Consider the following 14,330-nt stretch of genomic DNA (forward strand, 5'->3'; position numbering starts at 1 on the left):
ACAACGCTGTGTACTGCTCCATTCACAGAATAGCGCAAACTGACTCTAAACAGAATAGAAAGAGGAGTGGGAGGCCCCGGTGCACATCTGAGCAAGTACATTAGAATGTCTAGTTTGAGAAACAGACGCCTCACAAGTCCTCAACTGGCAGCTTCATTAAATAGTATCCGCAAAACACCAGTCTCAACGTCAAAAGTGAGGAGCGACTCCGGGAGGCTGACCTTCTTTTGAACGGTAGTGTATTTTCAGTGGATAAAACCAGTTTAGAAATATTGCTCTGCAACCCAAAATTTGTATACAACTCAGTTTGCATGGTGTGTTGTTTTTGATAGACAATACCTCAACGGCACATAACCAATACTTTGACATGCAGAGCAAAATAGAGTTCACACCAACCAAATCAGAACAAATTCCACTAACTCTATATAATATAACCTAAACCTACAAAAGTATTCAGGAGTTGGATTGAATAGATTGGGTATATATTGCACCATTGGGATTCCCTGTCGACATACAAACCATCAAGGGGGTTGAACACACACACTCCAAAAACAAATAACTCCCCAAGCAGCTAACTAGACTGAAAAATAAGTATAAACGCAACATGCAACAATTTCAAAGATTTCCATGATCTACAGTTCCTATCAGGAAATCAGTCAATGTAAATGCATTCATTAGGCCCTAATCTATGGATATCACATGACTGGGAATACAGAGATGCATTTGTTGGTCACAGATACCTTAAAAAAAATGTATGGGCGTGGATCAGAAAACACTCCGTATCTGGTGTGACCACCATTTGCCTCATGCAGCGTGACATCTCCTTCACATAGAGTTGATCAGGCTGTTGATTGTGGCCTGTGGACTGTTGTCCCACTTCACTTCAATGGCTGTGCGAAGTTGCAGGATATTGGCGGGAACTGGAACACGCTGCCGTACACGTCGATTCAGAGTATCCCAAACATGCTCAATTGGTGACATGTCTGGTGAGTATGCAGTCCATGGAAGAACTGGGACATTTTCAGCTTCCTGGAATCGTGTACAGAATTTTGTCCTTGCGTCATGGTGCAGTGCATTATCATGCTGAAACATGAGGTGATGGCAGAGGATGAATGGCATGACAATGGTCCTCAGGATGTTGTCACAGTATCTCTGTGCATTCAAATTGACATTGATAAAATTGTATTTTGTTGTCTGTAGCTTATGCCTGCCCATACCATGACCCCACTGCTACCATGGGGCGCTCTGTTCACATTGTTGACATCAGAAAACCTCTCACAAACACCGTACACATGGTCAAATTCTCTAAAATGACTTTGGAGGCTCTATATTGTAGATCAATTTACATTAAATTCTTTGGCAACAGCTCTGGAGGACATTCCTGCAGTCTGCATGCCAATTGCACACCCCCTCAAAACATGAGACATCTGTGGCATTGTGTTGTGTGACAAAACTGCACATTTTAGAGTGGCATTTAATTGTCCCCCTAACAAGGTGCACCTGTGTAATGATCATGCTTTTTAATCAGCTTCTTGAAATACCACACCTGCCAGGTGGATGGATTATCTTGGCAAATTATAAATGCTCACTAAAAGGGACATAAACAAATTTGTGCACAAATATTGAGAGAAATAAACTTTTTGTGCGTATGAAAAAATTCTGGGATCTTTTTTTCCAGTTTATGAAACATGGGACCAACACTTTACATGTAGCATTTATATTGTTGTTCAGTATATGAAACCAGACATGAATAATTTAACTAGTGTGTCTGGCGTTAAAGATTATTCTAGATTATGATAGATTATACATCCCTCGTAATCAGATATGAGGGATAGCTGCTCTTACATAACTTTGACTCAAAATGGCAATACCTGAAGCTCCTAATTAGGAGGGTTGCTGTTATACCTAAAGTGGCGAAGTGGGAAAGAAAAACTATTCACAAATATATCATCTCTGCCAGCGAACGGGGTATTGTTTGTGGTTAGAGGGCACTAGCTGGGTTGGCACTGTTGGTTGGTGTGGGAGCTGGCGGGGGAGGGGGATGGCGGTGCAGGCAACACTTTACAATTGCCTGGCAAGATTTGCCATGGGGCATTGTCCCTCCCATCGGTGGCAGATCAATCCTCACATCCTGTGAACCCTGTGTGCAACTGCAGCACAGGAAAACACAGAACAGTCACTCTGTGTGCCGGACTGACTGACAGAGAGAGATGTGCTTTTGGGACCGGTGCAAAGGACTCAAACTCCATAGGGTCCCAATCCAATTGGGAAACATGATTCGCATCGAGAGGCAAAGAAAGTACCCCATACCATTAATATGTAAGTGCTTGTTTTTCTTTGCTTTGAAATTGAAAATATATATATATATATATACATTGGCAAGAAAAAGTATGTGAACCCTTTGGAAAAACCTGGATTTCTGCATAAATTAGTCATAGAATTTGATCTGATCTTCATCTAGGTCACAACAATAGACAAACACAGTCTGCTTAAACTAATAACACACAAACAATGATGCGTTTTCATGTCTTTATTGAACACGCTGTGTAAACATTCACAGTGTAGGGTGGAAAAAGTATGTGAACCCTTGGATGTAATAACTGGTTGACCCTCCTTTTGCAGCAATAACCTCAACCAAACATTTTCTGTAGTTGCATATCAGACCTGCACAATGGTCAGAAGTAATTTTGGACCATTCTTCTTTACAAAACTGTTTCAGTTCAGCAATATTCTTGGGATGTCTGGTGTGAACTGCTCTCTTGAGGTCATGCCACAGCGTCTCAATCAGGTTGAGGTCAGAACTCCAGAAGACTTATTTTCTTCTGTTGTAGCCATTCTGTTGTTGATTTACTTCTGTGTTTTGGGTCGTTGTCCTGTTGATTCACCTAGATTCTGTTGAGCTTGGCAGACAGATAGCCTAATATCCTCCTGCAAAATGTCTTGATAAATTTGGTAATTCATTTTTCTGTTGATGATAGCAAGCTGTCTAGACCCTGAGGCAGCAAAGCAGCCCCAAACCATGATGCTCCCTCCACCATACTTTACAGTTGGGATGAGGTTTTGATGCTGGTGTGCTGTGCCTTTTTTCTCCACACGTAGTGTTGTGTGTTCCTTCCAAACAACTCAACTGTAGTTTCATCTGTCCACATAATATTTTGTCAGTAGCGCTGTGGAACATCCAGGTGCACTTTTGCAAACTTCAGACATGCAGCAATGGTTTTTTTCGACAGCAGTGGCTTCTTCCGTGGTGTCCTCCCATGAACACCATTCTTGTTTAGTGTTTTACGCATCGTAGACTCGTCATCAGAGATGTTAGCATGTTCCAGAGATTTCTGTAAGTCTTTAGCTGACACTCTAGGATTCTTCTTAACCTCATTGAACATCTTTGCAGGACGGCTACTCCTAGGGAGAGTAGCAACAGTGCTTAACTTTCTCCATTTATAGACAAGTTGTCTTTCCGTGGACTGATGAACGTCAAAGCTTTTAGAGATGCTTTTGTAAACCTTTCCAGCTTTATGCAAGTCAACAATTCTTAATCGTAGGTCTTCTGAGATTTATTTTGTTCGAGGCATGGTTCACATCAGGCAATTCTTCTTGTGAATAGCAAACTCATATTTTGTGAGTGTTTTTTGTAGGGCAAGGCAGCTCTAACCAACATCTCCAATCTCGTCTCATTGATTGGATTCCAGGCTAGCTGACCTTCCACTACCCTGATCTTCCACTTCCCTGACCTTCCACTTCCCTGACCGTTCACTGCCCTGCCCTTTCACTGCCCCGACCTTCACTGCCCTGACATTCCACTACCCTGACCTTCCACTACCCTGACCTTCCACTACCCCTATAATATATGACCTTTCACTGCCCTGACCTTCCACTACCCCGACTTTCCACTACCCCGACCTTCCACTTCCATTATCTTTCACTTCCCTGACCTTTCACTTCCCTGACCTTTCACTGCCCTGACCTTCCACTACCCTGACCTTTCACTGCCCCACCTTCCACTTCCCTGACATTACACTAACCCCACCTTCCACTTCCCTGACCTTCCACTACCCTGACCTTTCACTGCCCCCACCTTCCACTTCCCTGACCTTTCACTGCCCCCACCTTCCACTTCCCTGACCTTTCACTGCCCCCACCGTCCACTACCCTGACCTTTCACTGGCCCCACCGTCCACTACCCTGACCTTTCACTGCCCCCATCTTCCACTACCCTGACCTTTGACTGCCCTGACCTTCCACTACCCTGACCTTTCACTGCCCCCACCTTCCACTTCCCTGACATTACACTAACCCCACCTTCCACTTCCCTGACCTTCCACTACCCTGACCTTTCACTGCCCCACCTTCCACTTCCCTGACATTACACTAACCCCACCTTCCACTTCCCTGACCTTCCACTACCCTGACCTTTCACTGCCCCCACCTTCCACTTCCCTGACCTTTCACTGCCCCCACCTTCCACTTCCCTGACCTTTCACTGCCCCCACCGTCCACTACCCTGACCTTTCACTGCCCCCATCTTCCACTACCCTGACATTACACTAACCCCACCTTCCACTTCCCTGACCTTCCACTACCCTGACCTTTCACTGCCCCCACCTTCCACTACCCTGATCTTCCACTGCCCCCACCTTCCACTACCCCCATCTTCCACTACCCTGACCTTTCACTGCCCCCACCTCCACTACCCTGACCTTTCACTGCCTTCACTTTCCACTACCTTGACCTTTCACTGCCCTCACCTTCCACTACCCTGACCTTTCACTGCCCTCACCTTCCACTACCCTGACTTTTCACTGCCCCCACCTTCCACTACCCTGACCTTTCACTACCCTCACTTTCCACTACCCTGACCTTTCACTGCCCCCACCTTCCACTACCCTGACCTTTCACTGCCCCCACCGTCCACTTCCCTGACCTTTCACTGGCCCCACCGTCCACTACCCTGACCTTTCACTGCCCCCATCTTCCACTACCCTGACCTTTCACTGCCCCCACCTTCCACTACCCTGACCTTTCACTGCCCCCACCTTCCACTACCCTGATCTTTCACTGCCCCCACCTTCCACTACCCTGATCTTTCACTGCCCCTACCTTCCACTACCCTGACCTTTCACTGCCCCCACCTCCACTACCCTGACCTTCCACTACCCTGACCTTTCACTGCCCTCACTTTCCACTACCTTGACCTTTCACTGCCCTCACCTTCCACTACCCTGACTTTTCATTGCCCCCACCTTCCACTACCCTGACCTTTCACTACCCTCACTTTCCACTACCCTGACCTTTCACTGCCCCCACCTTCCACTTCCCTGACCTTCCACTACCCTGACCTTTCACTGCCCCCACCTTTCACTGCCCCCACCTTCCACTGCCCTGACCTTCCACTGATCTGACCTTCCACTGCCTCCACCTTCCACTACCCTGACCTTTCACTGCCCCCACCTTTCACTGCCCCCAACTTCCACTACTCTGATCTTCCACTGCCCCGACCTTCCACTTCCCTGTCCTTCCACTGTCCTCAACTTCCACTGCCACCACTTTCCACTGCCTTGATATTCCACTGCCTTGACCTTCCACTAACCCCACCTTCCACTGCCATGATTTTCCACTTCCCTGACCTTCCACTGCTCTGACCTTCCACTGACCCTACCTTCCACTGACATGATTTTCCACTTCCCTGACCTTCCACTGCCCTGATATTCCACTGCCCCCACCTTCTTCCACTGCCCTGATCTTCCACTGCCCCCACCTTCTTCCACTGCCCTGATCTTCCACTGCCCCCACCTTCCACTGCCCTGATTTTCCACTGCCCCCACCTTCCACTTCCCTGACCTTCCACTGCCCTGAACTTCCACTGCCCTGACCTTCCACTGCCCTGACCTTCCACTGCCCTGACTTTCCACTTCCCTGAACTTCCACTGCCCTGACCTTCCACTGCCTTGACCTTCCACTGCCCTGATCTTCCACTGCCCCCACCTTCCACTGCCCTGATCTTCCACTGTCCTCAACTTCCACTGCCCTGACCTTCCACTGCCCTGATCTTCCACTGCCCTGACTTTCCACTTCCCTGACCTTCCACTGCCCTGACCTTCCACTGCCTTGACCTTCCACTGCCCTGATCTTCCACTGCCCCCACCTTCCACTGCCCTGATCTTCCACTGTCCTCAACTTCCACTGCCCTGACCTTCCACTGCCTTGACCTTCCACTGCCCTGATCTTCCACTGCCCCCACTTTCCACTGCCCTGATCTTCCACTGTCCTCAACTTCCACTGCCCTGATCTTCCACTGCCTTGACCTTCCACTGCCCTGACCTTCCACTGTCCTCAACTTCTGCTGCCCCCACCTTCCACTGTCCTGATCTTCCACTGTCCTCAACTTCCACTGTCCTCAACTTCCACTGCCCCCACCTTCCACTGCCCCATCTTCCACTGTCCTCAACTTCCACTGCCTTGACCTTCCACTGCCTTGACCTTCCACTGCCCTGACTTTCCACTGCCCCCACCTCCCAAAGCCCCACCGTCCACTACCCATACCTTCCACTGCCCTGGCCTTGAACTGCCCCCACCATCCACTGCCCTGACTTTCCACTGCCCTGACCTTCCACTGTCCTCAACTTCCACTGCCCCCACCTTCCACTGTCCTGATCTTCCACTGTCCTCAACTTCCACTGTCCTGATCTTCCACTGTCCTCAACTTCCACTGCCCCCATCTTCCACTGCCCCCATCTTCCACTGTCCTCAACTTCCACTGCCCTGACCTTCCACTGCCTTGACCTTCCACTGCCCCTACCTTCCACTGCCCTGACTTTCCACTGCCCCCACCTTCCACTTCCCTGAGCTTCCACTGCCCCGAACATCCACTGCCTCAACATTCCAATGCCCTGACATTCCACTGCCCCGACCTTCCATGGCTGACATTCCACTGCCCACCTTCGACTGTCCTTACCTTCCACTACCCCCCACTTTCTACTGCCCCACCTTGCACTGTCCTTACCTTCCACTGCCCCCACCTTCCACTGCCCCGAACTTCCAGTGACCCGACCTTCCATGGCTGACATTCCACTGCCCTATCCTTCCACTGCCCTATCCTTCCACTGCCCCCCACTTTCCACTGCCCCACCTTGCACTGTCCTTACCTTCCACTGCCCCCATCTTCCACTGCCCCGAACTTCCATTGCCTGAACTTCAACGGCTAACTTTCCACTGCCCTGACCTTCCACTGCCCCCTACCTTACACTGCCATGACCTTACACTGCCCCCATCTTCCAAGCCCTGACCTTCCACTACCCTGACATTCCACTGACCCCCCACCTTCCACTGCCCTATCATTCCACTTCCCTGACCTTCCACTGCCCTATCCTTCCACTGCCCTATCCTTCCACTGTGCTGACCTTCCACTGTGCTGACCTTCCACTGCCCTATCCTTCCACTGCCCTATCATTCCACTGTGCTGACCTTCCACTGCCCTATCATTCCACTGTGCTGACCTTCCACTGCCCTATCCTTCCACTGCCCTATCATTCCACTGCCCTATCCTTCCACTGCCCTATCATTCCACTGCCCTATCCTTCCACTGCCCTATCCTTCCACTGCCCTATCCTTCCACTGTGCTGACCTTCCACTGCCCTATCCTTCCACTGCCCTATCATTCCACTGCCCTATCCTTCCACTGCCCTATCATTCCACTGCCCTATCCTTCCACTGCCCTATCCTTCCACTGCCCTATCCTTCCACTGCCCTATCATTCCACTGTGCTGACCTTCCACTGCCCTATTCTTCCACTGCCCTATCCTTCCACTGCCCTATCATTCCACTGTGCTGACCTTCCACTGCCCTATTCTTCCACTACCCACCATCCATTGCATGATGATTATAAACATTGTATGTTTTCAATTGTAGTTATAAACTAACTGTTAACAGAAAATAAATGCATAATAAATCCCTCTGGTCTCTCTCTCTCCAGTGTGAGGACATGTTGCAGTAGAGACCAGTGAGCTGTGAGACCATGGGGGACTGGAACCTGCTGGGCAGCATCTTGGAGGAAGTACATGTCCACTCCACCATCGTAGGGAAGATCTGGCTCACCATCCTCCTCATCTTCCGCATGCTGGTGCTGGGAGTGGCGGCCGAGGACGTGTGGAACGATGAGCAGAGCGAATTCATCTGCAACACGGACCAGCCGGGCTGCAAGACCGTCTGTTACGACCAGGCCTTCCCCATCTCCCTCATCCGCTTTTGGGTCCTGCAGGTCATCTTCGTGTCCTCACCTTCCCTCGTCTACATGGGCCACGCGCTCTACCGCCTGCGCGCCCTGGAGAAGGAGAGGCACCGGCGGAAGGTCCAGCTGAAGGCAGAGCTGGGGGAGATGGAGGCGCTGGTGGAGGAGCACAAGCTCATTGAGAAGGAGTTGAAGAGGCTGGAGGAGCAGAGGAAGGTGAAGAAGGCTCCACTGAGAGGGTCCCTGCTGCGGACGTACGTCATCCATATCCTAACACGCTCCGTGGTGGAGGTGGGCTTCATCATGGGCCAGTATATCCTGTATGGCATCGGACTGGAGCCTTTGTATAAATGCGAGAGAATGCCTTGCCCCAACAGTGTGGACTGTTACGTGTCCAGACCCACGGAGAAAACAGTGTTCATGGTGTTCATGATCGTCATTGCCGGGGTGTCTCTCTTCCTGAACCTAATGGAGATTTCCCACCTGGGCATCAGGAAAATCAAACAGACTCTGAAGGGAGACAAGTACCCAGCAGACAATGACAATTTGATTTACAAGCTGAAGAAGAATGCGACGATACAGCATCTGTGTGTGATGAGGAACCTGTCTCCTCACAACGGGCCGCTGACTCAGACCATCTTCAAAGTAATTCCTGAGAAGGACCTGGACCCAATGGACCCACCTCCCCACTACATACCTAACCATGAGGTGCCCAGGCACAACAGCATGGCTCCAGGCCATTATCTTGCCAACTGCACTGGCCTCCAGCCTCATCAGCAATACCAGCAGCAGCAGCAGCAGCTTCAACAATGTGAGCCCAGCCAGGGGATGATCCAGACCCTGCACCTCCAGGGAGCCCCAGAGAAACAAACCAACGTCATGGTGGACCAGCTCCCTCGAGCCAATAGAGGAGCTGTCTTGAATGGGGATAGTGGGCCCAGGAACCTGCAGGGCCAGTCGATCCATGAGGACCCCAACTTACACCCCCAAGACCACTACCAGCCCAGCCACATGGAAGTAGTGTCTATGGCAACGCACAGACCCAGCATCATGACAACACACAGACCCAGCTTGGCTCTGAGGGACACAGACCTGGAGGAGGAGAGGAGGGACTCCATGGGCAGCGACTTCATCTTCCCCAACCCAGGAAGGAAGCAAAGCTTCAAATGTCGTATGCCCTCTGAGAGCATGTCAACCATCAGTGATTACAGTAGCAACTCTCCACGGAGCTCAGATTCCGAGCTTGGCGACATGGTGGACATGCCAATGATGCCACCCCCTGGAAGGAGAATGTCAATGGCAAGTAGATCCAAGAGACAGGCAGCATCTGACCTGGTGGGGGAAGATTTCACCACTGTAACTAGGAGAAACAGTGAAAGAGAGAAGAAGGGAGACAGGGAATGCTAACGCTGTGAATATTTTGTCTAAATTTGCCCAGTAAAGCTGCAATAGATACCTTTTTAGAGACTGCATACATCTTTTTGAAATCTTGCAGATAGAAAGTCATGATGACAAGTGTCAATGTGTTATCTAGCCTCTCTCAATCCCACATGTTCTCTCTCTTTCAGAGTGTATTCTTGGACATCTCCTCTATCATGAAAAAGTGAAGAGGGACGAGAGCAAAAATAGACCCAGGAGTTGCCTACGAGTGAAACAACGCACAGGAGATAAATAGCACTGCGCCCATCATTGATTGGCTCTCCAGATTAAATTGGGCCAAAAACAGCCACCAACCCATGCCAAGTCACATGTGGTCATAGGCAGTGCTGTTTCCCCAGTGTATTTTAAATTCAAAGCACTTCATTAAAATGCCTACAATCTCCAAATGAGTGACATTGTATGTGGTTGATTGTGGCAGAAAAGGGAAAATGATTGTGCACATCAAGAGGAACGTGTGAAGTGTGAGCACTTAAAATTGTTGTGATAAATGAATGTTGGTGAGTATGTAAACCATGGAAAATGTCATCTTGTCCCTGGAAAAACTTTTATATGCTTATATAATATAATAATAATATATGCCATTTAGCAGACGCTTTTATCCAAAGCGACTTACAGTCATGTGTGCATACATTCTACGTATTTTTACAAACGCCATGCTCTACCAACTGAGCTACACATAGAGCATTCAATTTTATAAACCTATTATTTAGTTTGAACTTTTTTAAGTTAAACATTCAACAATAGATTATTATGAGTGTGTAGTTGTTTGATATACAATCTTAATTCATGACATTAAATTCTTATTTACTAAAACTGAAAATCACTTTTTGTCATCGTCTTTGATGGGTTATTTTTGAGATATATCATAATTTTACAGTAAAAAATAAACAAAGAATTGGCGCATGCTATTTGTTTTAATCCATAAACAGAAATTGCGTCTTGACAAAAAGTTTTCTTCCAAAACATGTGCATGTAAAATTAACAAAAACAACAGTTACATAATATTTACAATATGACGAACTCAGGCAATTTGAACATTATAAGCTAAAAAGGGAAAAGTGAAACAGCTGATCTGTCGTCTTGCAGTTTACTCAAATTACACATAAAAAATATCTCACCAAAAATCTACAAATACAATAATAACCATAGAAACAAAACCACACACAACATATTCCAACTGTACAGTCCTTGACCCAAAATGAGAGGTATGCAGAATTGCAGGTAGATAAGTGTAAGAGTCCAAAATGTTCATGAGGCAGAACCTCTGCATACACTCAGGCTGGGATTCAATCAAACCTGCACTGTGGAAAAATAACATTGTTAATGCACATTAAGAGATTTTGCGATTACGTTTTTTCCCCCAACAAGTAAACATTGTGGTTGTACTGAAATCAGTCATTTCTTTCATGGTACGGACAGAACGTTATTTTTCCACAGTATGGTTTTAAATTGACACCTTCCCTACCCTTTCACATGAGTTTGGCCTTTGAAACCTCTAAGGCAAGACTTGGAGCTGCATTTGTCAAACATACGTTTAAAATCTTGTGTGAACCCTAGTGTTCCATTTTAAAAACAGTTAAAAACCCAAACTTATCGATCCAATGATGCAAAGTCTCTTGTCATGGAAAAATCCTTAAAAAACACAAACACGTTACACAGACTTTTGTAAACACTTAACCTCTTTAAACGTTTTGCTTAATTTGTACTAAATAAGGACATTGTGAATCATAAAACACAAAAGACTTGTCTTTCATCCAAATTGTCAGTAAAAACAACAACCATTAAAAATCACAAGAATCAATGTTAGGAAATTTACAGGCCTACATTTTGTGCCAACAAATCATCCCCACAGAAACATTGTCAAAATAAATAACTGAACATGTTTATATTTATTTATCAAATTCAAAAATATCAAAATGGGGTGATCGGTATATTCAGTGTACTCAGAGTAACAGTACATTCTGTGGAGCTCTGTCATTGGTACTTCATACTTTGAGAAAAACTAAAAGATATCAATTGAAATTCCCAGAATGTGACATTGGAAAGTTCCTAGAGAAAACAAAGAAACCACTAATCTACCCATGACACATGCTACAGAACGATCTTCCACAATGGAATCATTTGGCATTATCATGGACCAACAACTATCTAAGCATCTCTTTGAATTAGTATTCAACATTTCACTTGATAATACACCATTAGGAATACTGGACAAGTTTAGAGGATAAATTGCACTCTTATATTTAAGCATTATCAAACCAGGAATATGTGGTGACTTCCACTTGCACCCCAATTCTTTAATACATCTGATTTACACTAAATGTAATGGGAAATAACCTCAGAACAAAATATTACATTTTCACCACATGTAGGACAGTACATTTCTACCCCTAAAATAGTAATATGGTTTAGATAAGAATGTTAGTCTTTGACACTTATATTTGTTGAATATAATTTAAGTAAGTACTTGACTTGGGAGTTTTTCATTTCTAAGTGCCAATGTCAAAGCATTTGCTAGTGTAAATGCATTGTTAGTGTAAATTAGATGACCTCTTGAAGGTGCTGAACGGTGCAATACGATTTTGTTTTTCTTCTATTTCCCACTTTAGCTACAGTATGTTGATTCCTTTCTTTCTTTCACCATAGATGCTACTGTGTGTTAAAGGCAAAAGAGGAATGTACATAAACAATGCAGGAAAAAGAAAGTGAGAAATTAGAACTGAAGGAAACGTTGCATATGAGAGTTCATTCTACTCTCAGCTGTAGAGAAGAACTCTTCAGATGTACAATTTGAAATGAATAGCTTTTTACAGAGACATTATTGAACATTATTAAACATTCAGAGGAATTCCTGAGTTTATACTCCCATGATGGGAGAGAGGGAGGGAGGGAGAGACAGAAATAGAGAGAGAAAGAGAGCTGCCAGAGCAATGTTGTATGGAGTTCGATAACTCCAAAATACCTGTTTAAAAGTATTGCTGATAAGACAACTGTAGTGTCATCCTTTAAAAAACACAGAGAGCAAATGTACTTCAAAATGTATACAAATCAAGGTAGAGATGTGTGTCATAATAACAAAAACACACCCTGTTACTAGCTATTCATTTTCCGTTGCTAGCTAGATACAGTCCTGTCTGGGCTGTTCTCCTGTTGTACATTTCTCAGTCATCTCCTGAGAGAAATCCACCAAAACAGTAGGGCTACACACACCCGTAGACGCTCCAGGCTCCAGGGAAGACTCAGGGTCCTCCTGCCCTAGGTCAGACACATCTATCTCGCCACTGCCCTGCCGCCCCGGCCCAGCGCCAACGGCTCTCTCCATGGGGCTTTCAGAGGGGCAGGGGGACTTGACATGGCTGCCCTCTGAGGTGGGGGAGCGTGGGTTGGAGGTGAGGTCGATGCTGGCCGTGATGGAGATGCTGTTGGTAGTGGCAGTAGGATCTCTGGACCTGTGTGTAGGGAGCAGAGCGTGGGTCTTCTCGTGGTTCCCCTGTGCCTCCTTGCACACCTCCTGGGACACAGCCTGGGACAGGTAGGAGAGGTTCTGCCATAGCTCACCCATACACACCTTCAGCTGGTTTCTCTCACTCAGCAGCTTGTCCTTGTCATGCACCTGCAAGGACACACATGCAGTACATGACTGTTACGGGTACACTGAGAATACACACACACCTTACACACATTGAATACACACACACCTTACACACATTGAATACACACACACCTTACACACATTGAATACACACACACCTTACACACATTGAATACACACACACCTTACACACATTGAATACACACACACCTTACACACATTGAATACACACATAGCTTACACACATTGAATACACACATAGCTTACACACATTGAATACACACATAGCTTACACACATTGAATACACACACACCTTACACACATTGAATACACACACACCTTACACACATTGAATACACACACACCTTACACACATTGAATACACACATAGCTTACACACATTGAATACACACATAGCTTACACACATTGAATACACACATAGCTTACACACATTGAATACACACATAGCTTACACACATTGAATACACACACACCTTACACACATTGAATACACACACACCTTACACACATTGAATACACACATAGCTTACACACATTGAATACACACATAGCTTACACACATAGCTTACACACATTGAATACACACACACCTTACACACATTGAATACACACACACCTTACACACATTGAATATACACACCTTACACACATTGAATACACACATAGCTTACACACATTGAATACACACACAGCTTACACACATTAAATACACACATTGAATACACACATACAGTAGCTTACAGACATTGACATTGAATATACACACCGTACACACATTGAATACACACATAGCTTACACACATTGAATACACATACAGCTTACACATATTGAATGCACACACAGCTTACAAACATTGTATACACACCTAGAGAATCCATATGTACACAGTACATAACCACAAACACAGACAGCCACATGCATAAGGAAACACAAATAAAACCTTCTTTAAAAAAAACTGACAGTACTACAAATGCTAACAGTAGAGATGTAACTGTTCATTGTATAATAAGTAGACCTGAGTCTTAACATTTACATTTTAGTAATTTAGCA

The 14,330-nt window shown here is 46.0% G+C and overlaps 2 protein-coding genes across 2 annotated transcripts in view; one reads left to right on the forward strand and one right to left on the reverse strand.

Moving 5' to 3' along the window:
• The first annotated feature begins 2,143 nt into the window (after positions 1–2,143).
• On the forward strand, positions 2,144–10,218 carry LOC124002110 (gap junction alpha-2 protein-like). Its single transcript, XM_046309390.1, has 3 exons — positions 2,144–2,319; positions 7,970–9,523; positions 9,793–10,218. Exons 2-3 carry the CDS (start codon positions 8,012–8,014, stop codon positions 9,829–9,831), a joined length of 1,551 nt encoding a protein of 516 aa, XP_046165346.1. The 5' UTR covers positions 2,144–2,319; positions 7,970–8,011; the 3' UTR covers positions 9,832–10,218.
• A 347-nt stretch (positions 10,219–10,565) lies between these two features.
• The window catches only part of LOC124002077 (transcription regulator protein BACH2-like), a 105,778-nt gene continuing 102,013 nt past the window's right edge, over positions 10,566–14,330 (reverse strand). The window contains exon 5 of the mRNA XM_046309335.1: positions 10,566–13,277. Within this exon, the coding sequence (XP_046165291.1) occupies positions 12,783–13,277 (495 nt within the window). The 3' untranslated portion in view covers positions 10,566–12,782. The remainder of the gene's footprint in view (positions 13,278–14,330) is intronic.

The sequence above is a fragment of the Oncorhynchus gorbuscha genome, linkage group LG17 (assembly GCF_021184085.1).
Source record: "Oncorhynchus gorbuscha isolate QuinsamMale2020 ecotype Even-year linkage group LG17, OgorEven_v1.0, whole genome shotgun sequence".
In the NCBI taxonomy this organism is placed as follows: domain Eukaryota; kingdom Metazoa; phylum Chordata; class Actinopteri; order Salmoniformes; family Salmonidae; genus Oncorhynchus; species Oncorhynchus gorbuscha.

What these genes read in the sequence shown, in the direction of transcription:
- LOC124002110 (XM_046309390.1), top strand. Translation starts at nt 8,012, where the DNA reads ATGGGGGACTGGAACCTGCTGGGCAGCATCTTGGAGGAAGTACATGTC. An exon ending in CTGGAAGGAGAATGTCAATG is followed by an intron (nt 9,524 to 9,792) that starts GCAAGTAGATCC and finishes TCTCTCTTTCAG; the next exon opens with AGTGTATTCTTGGACATCTC.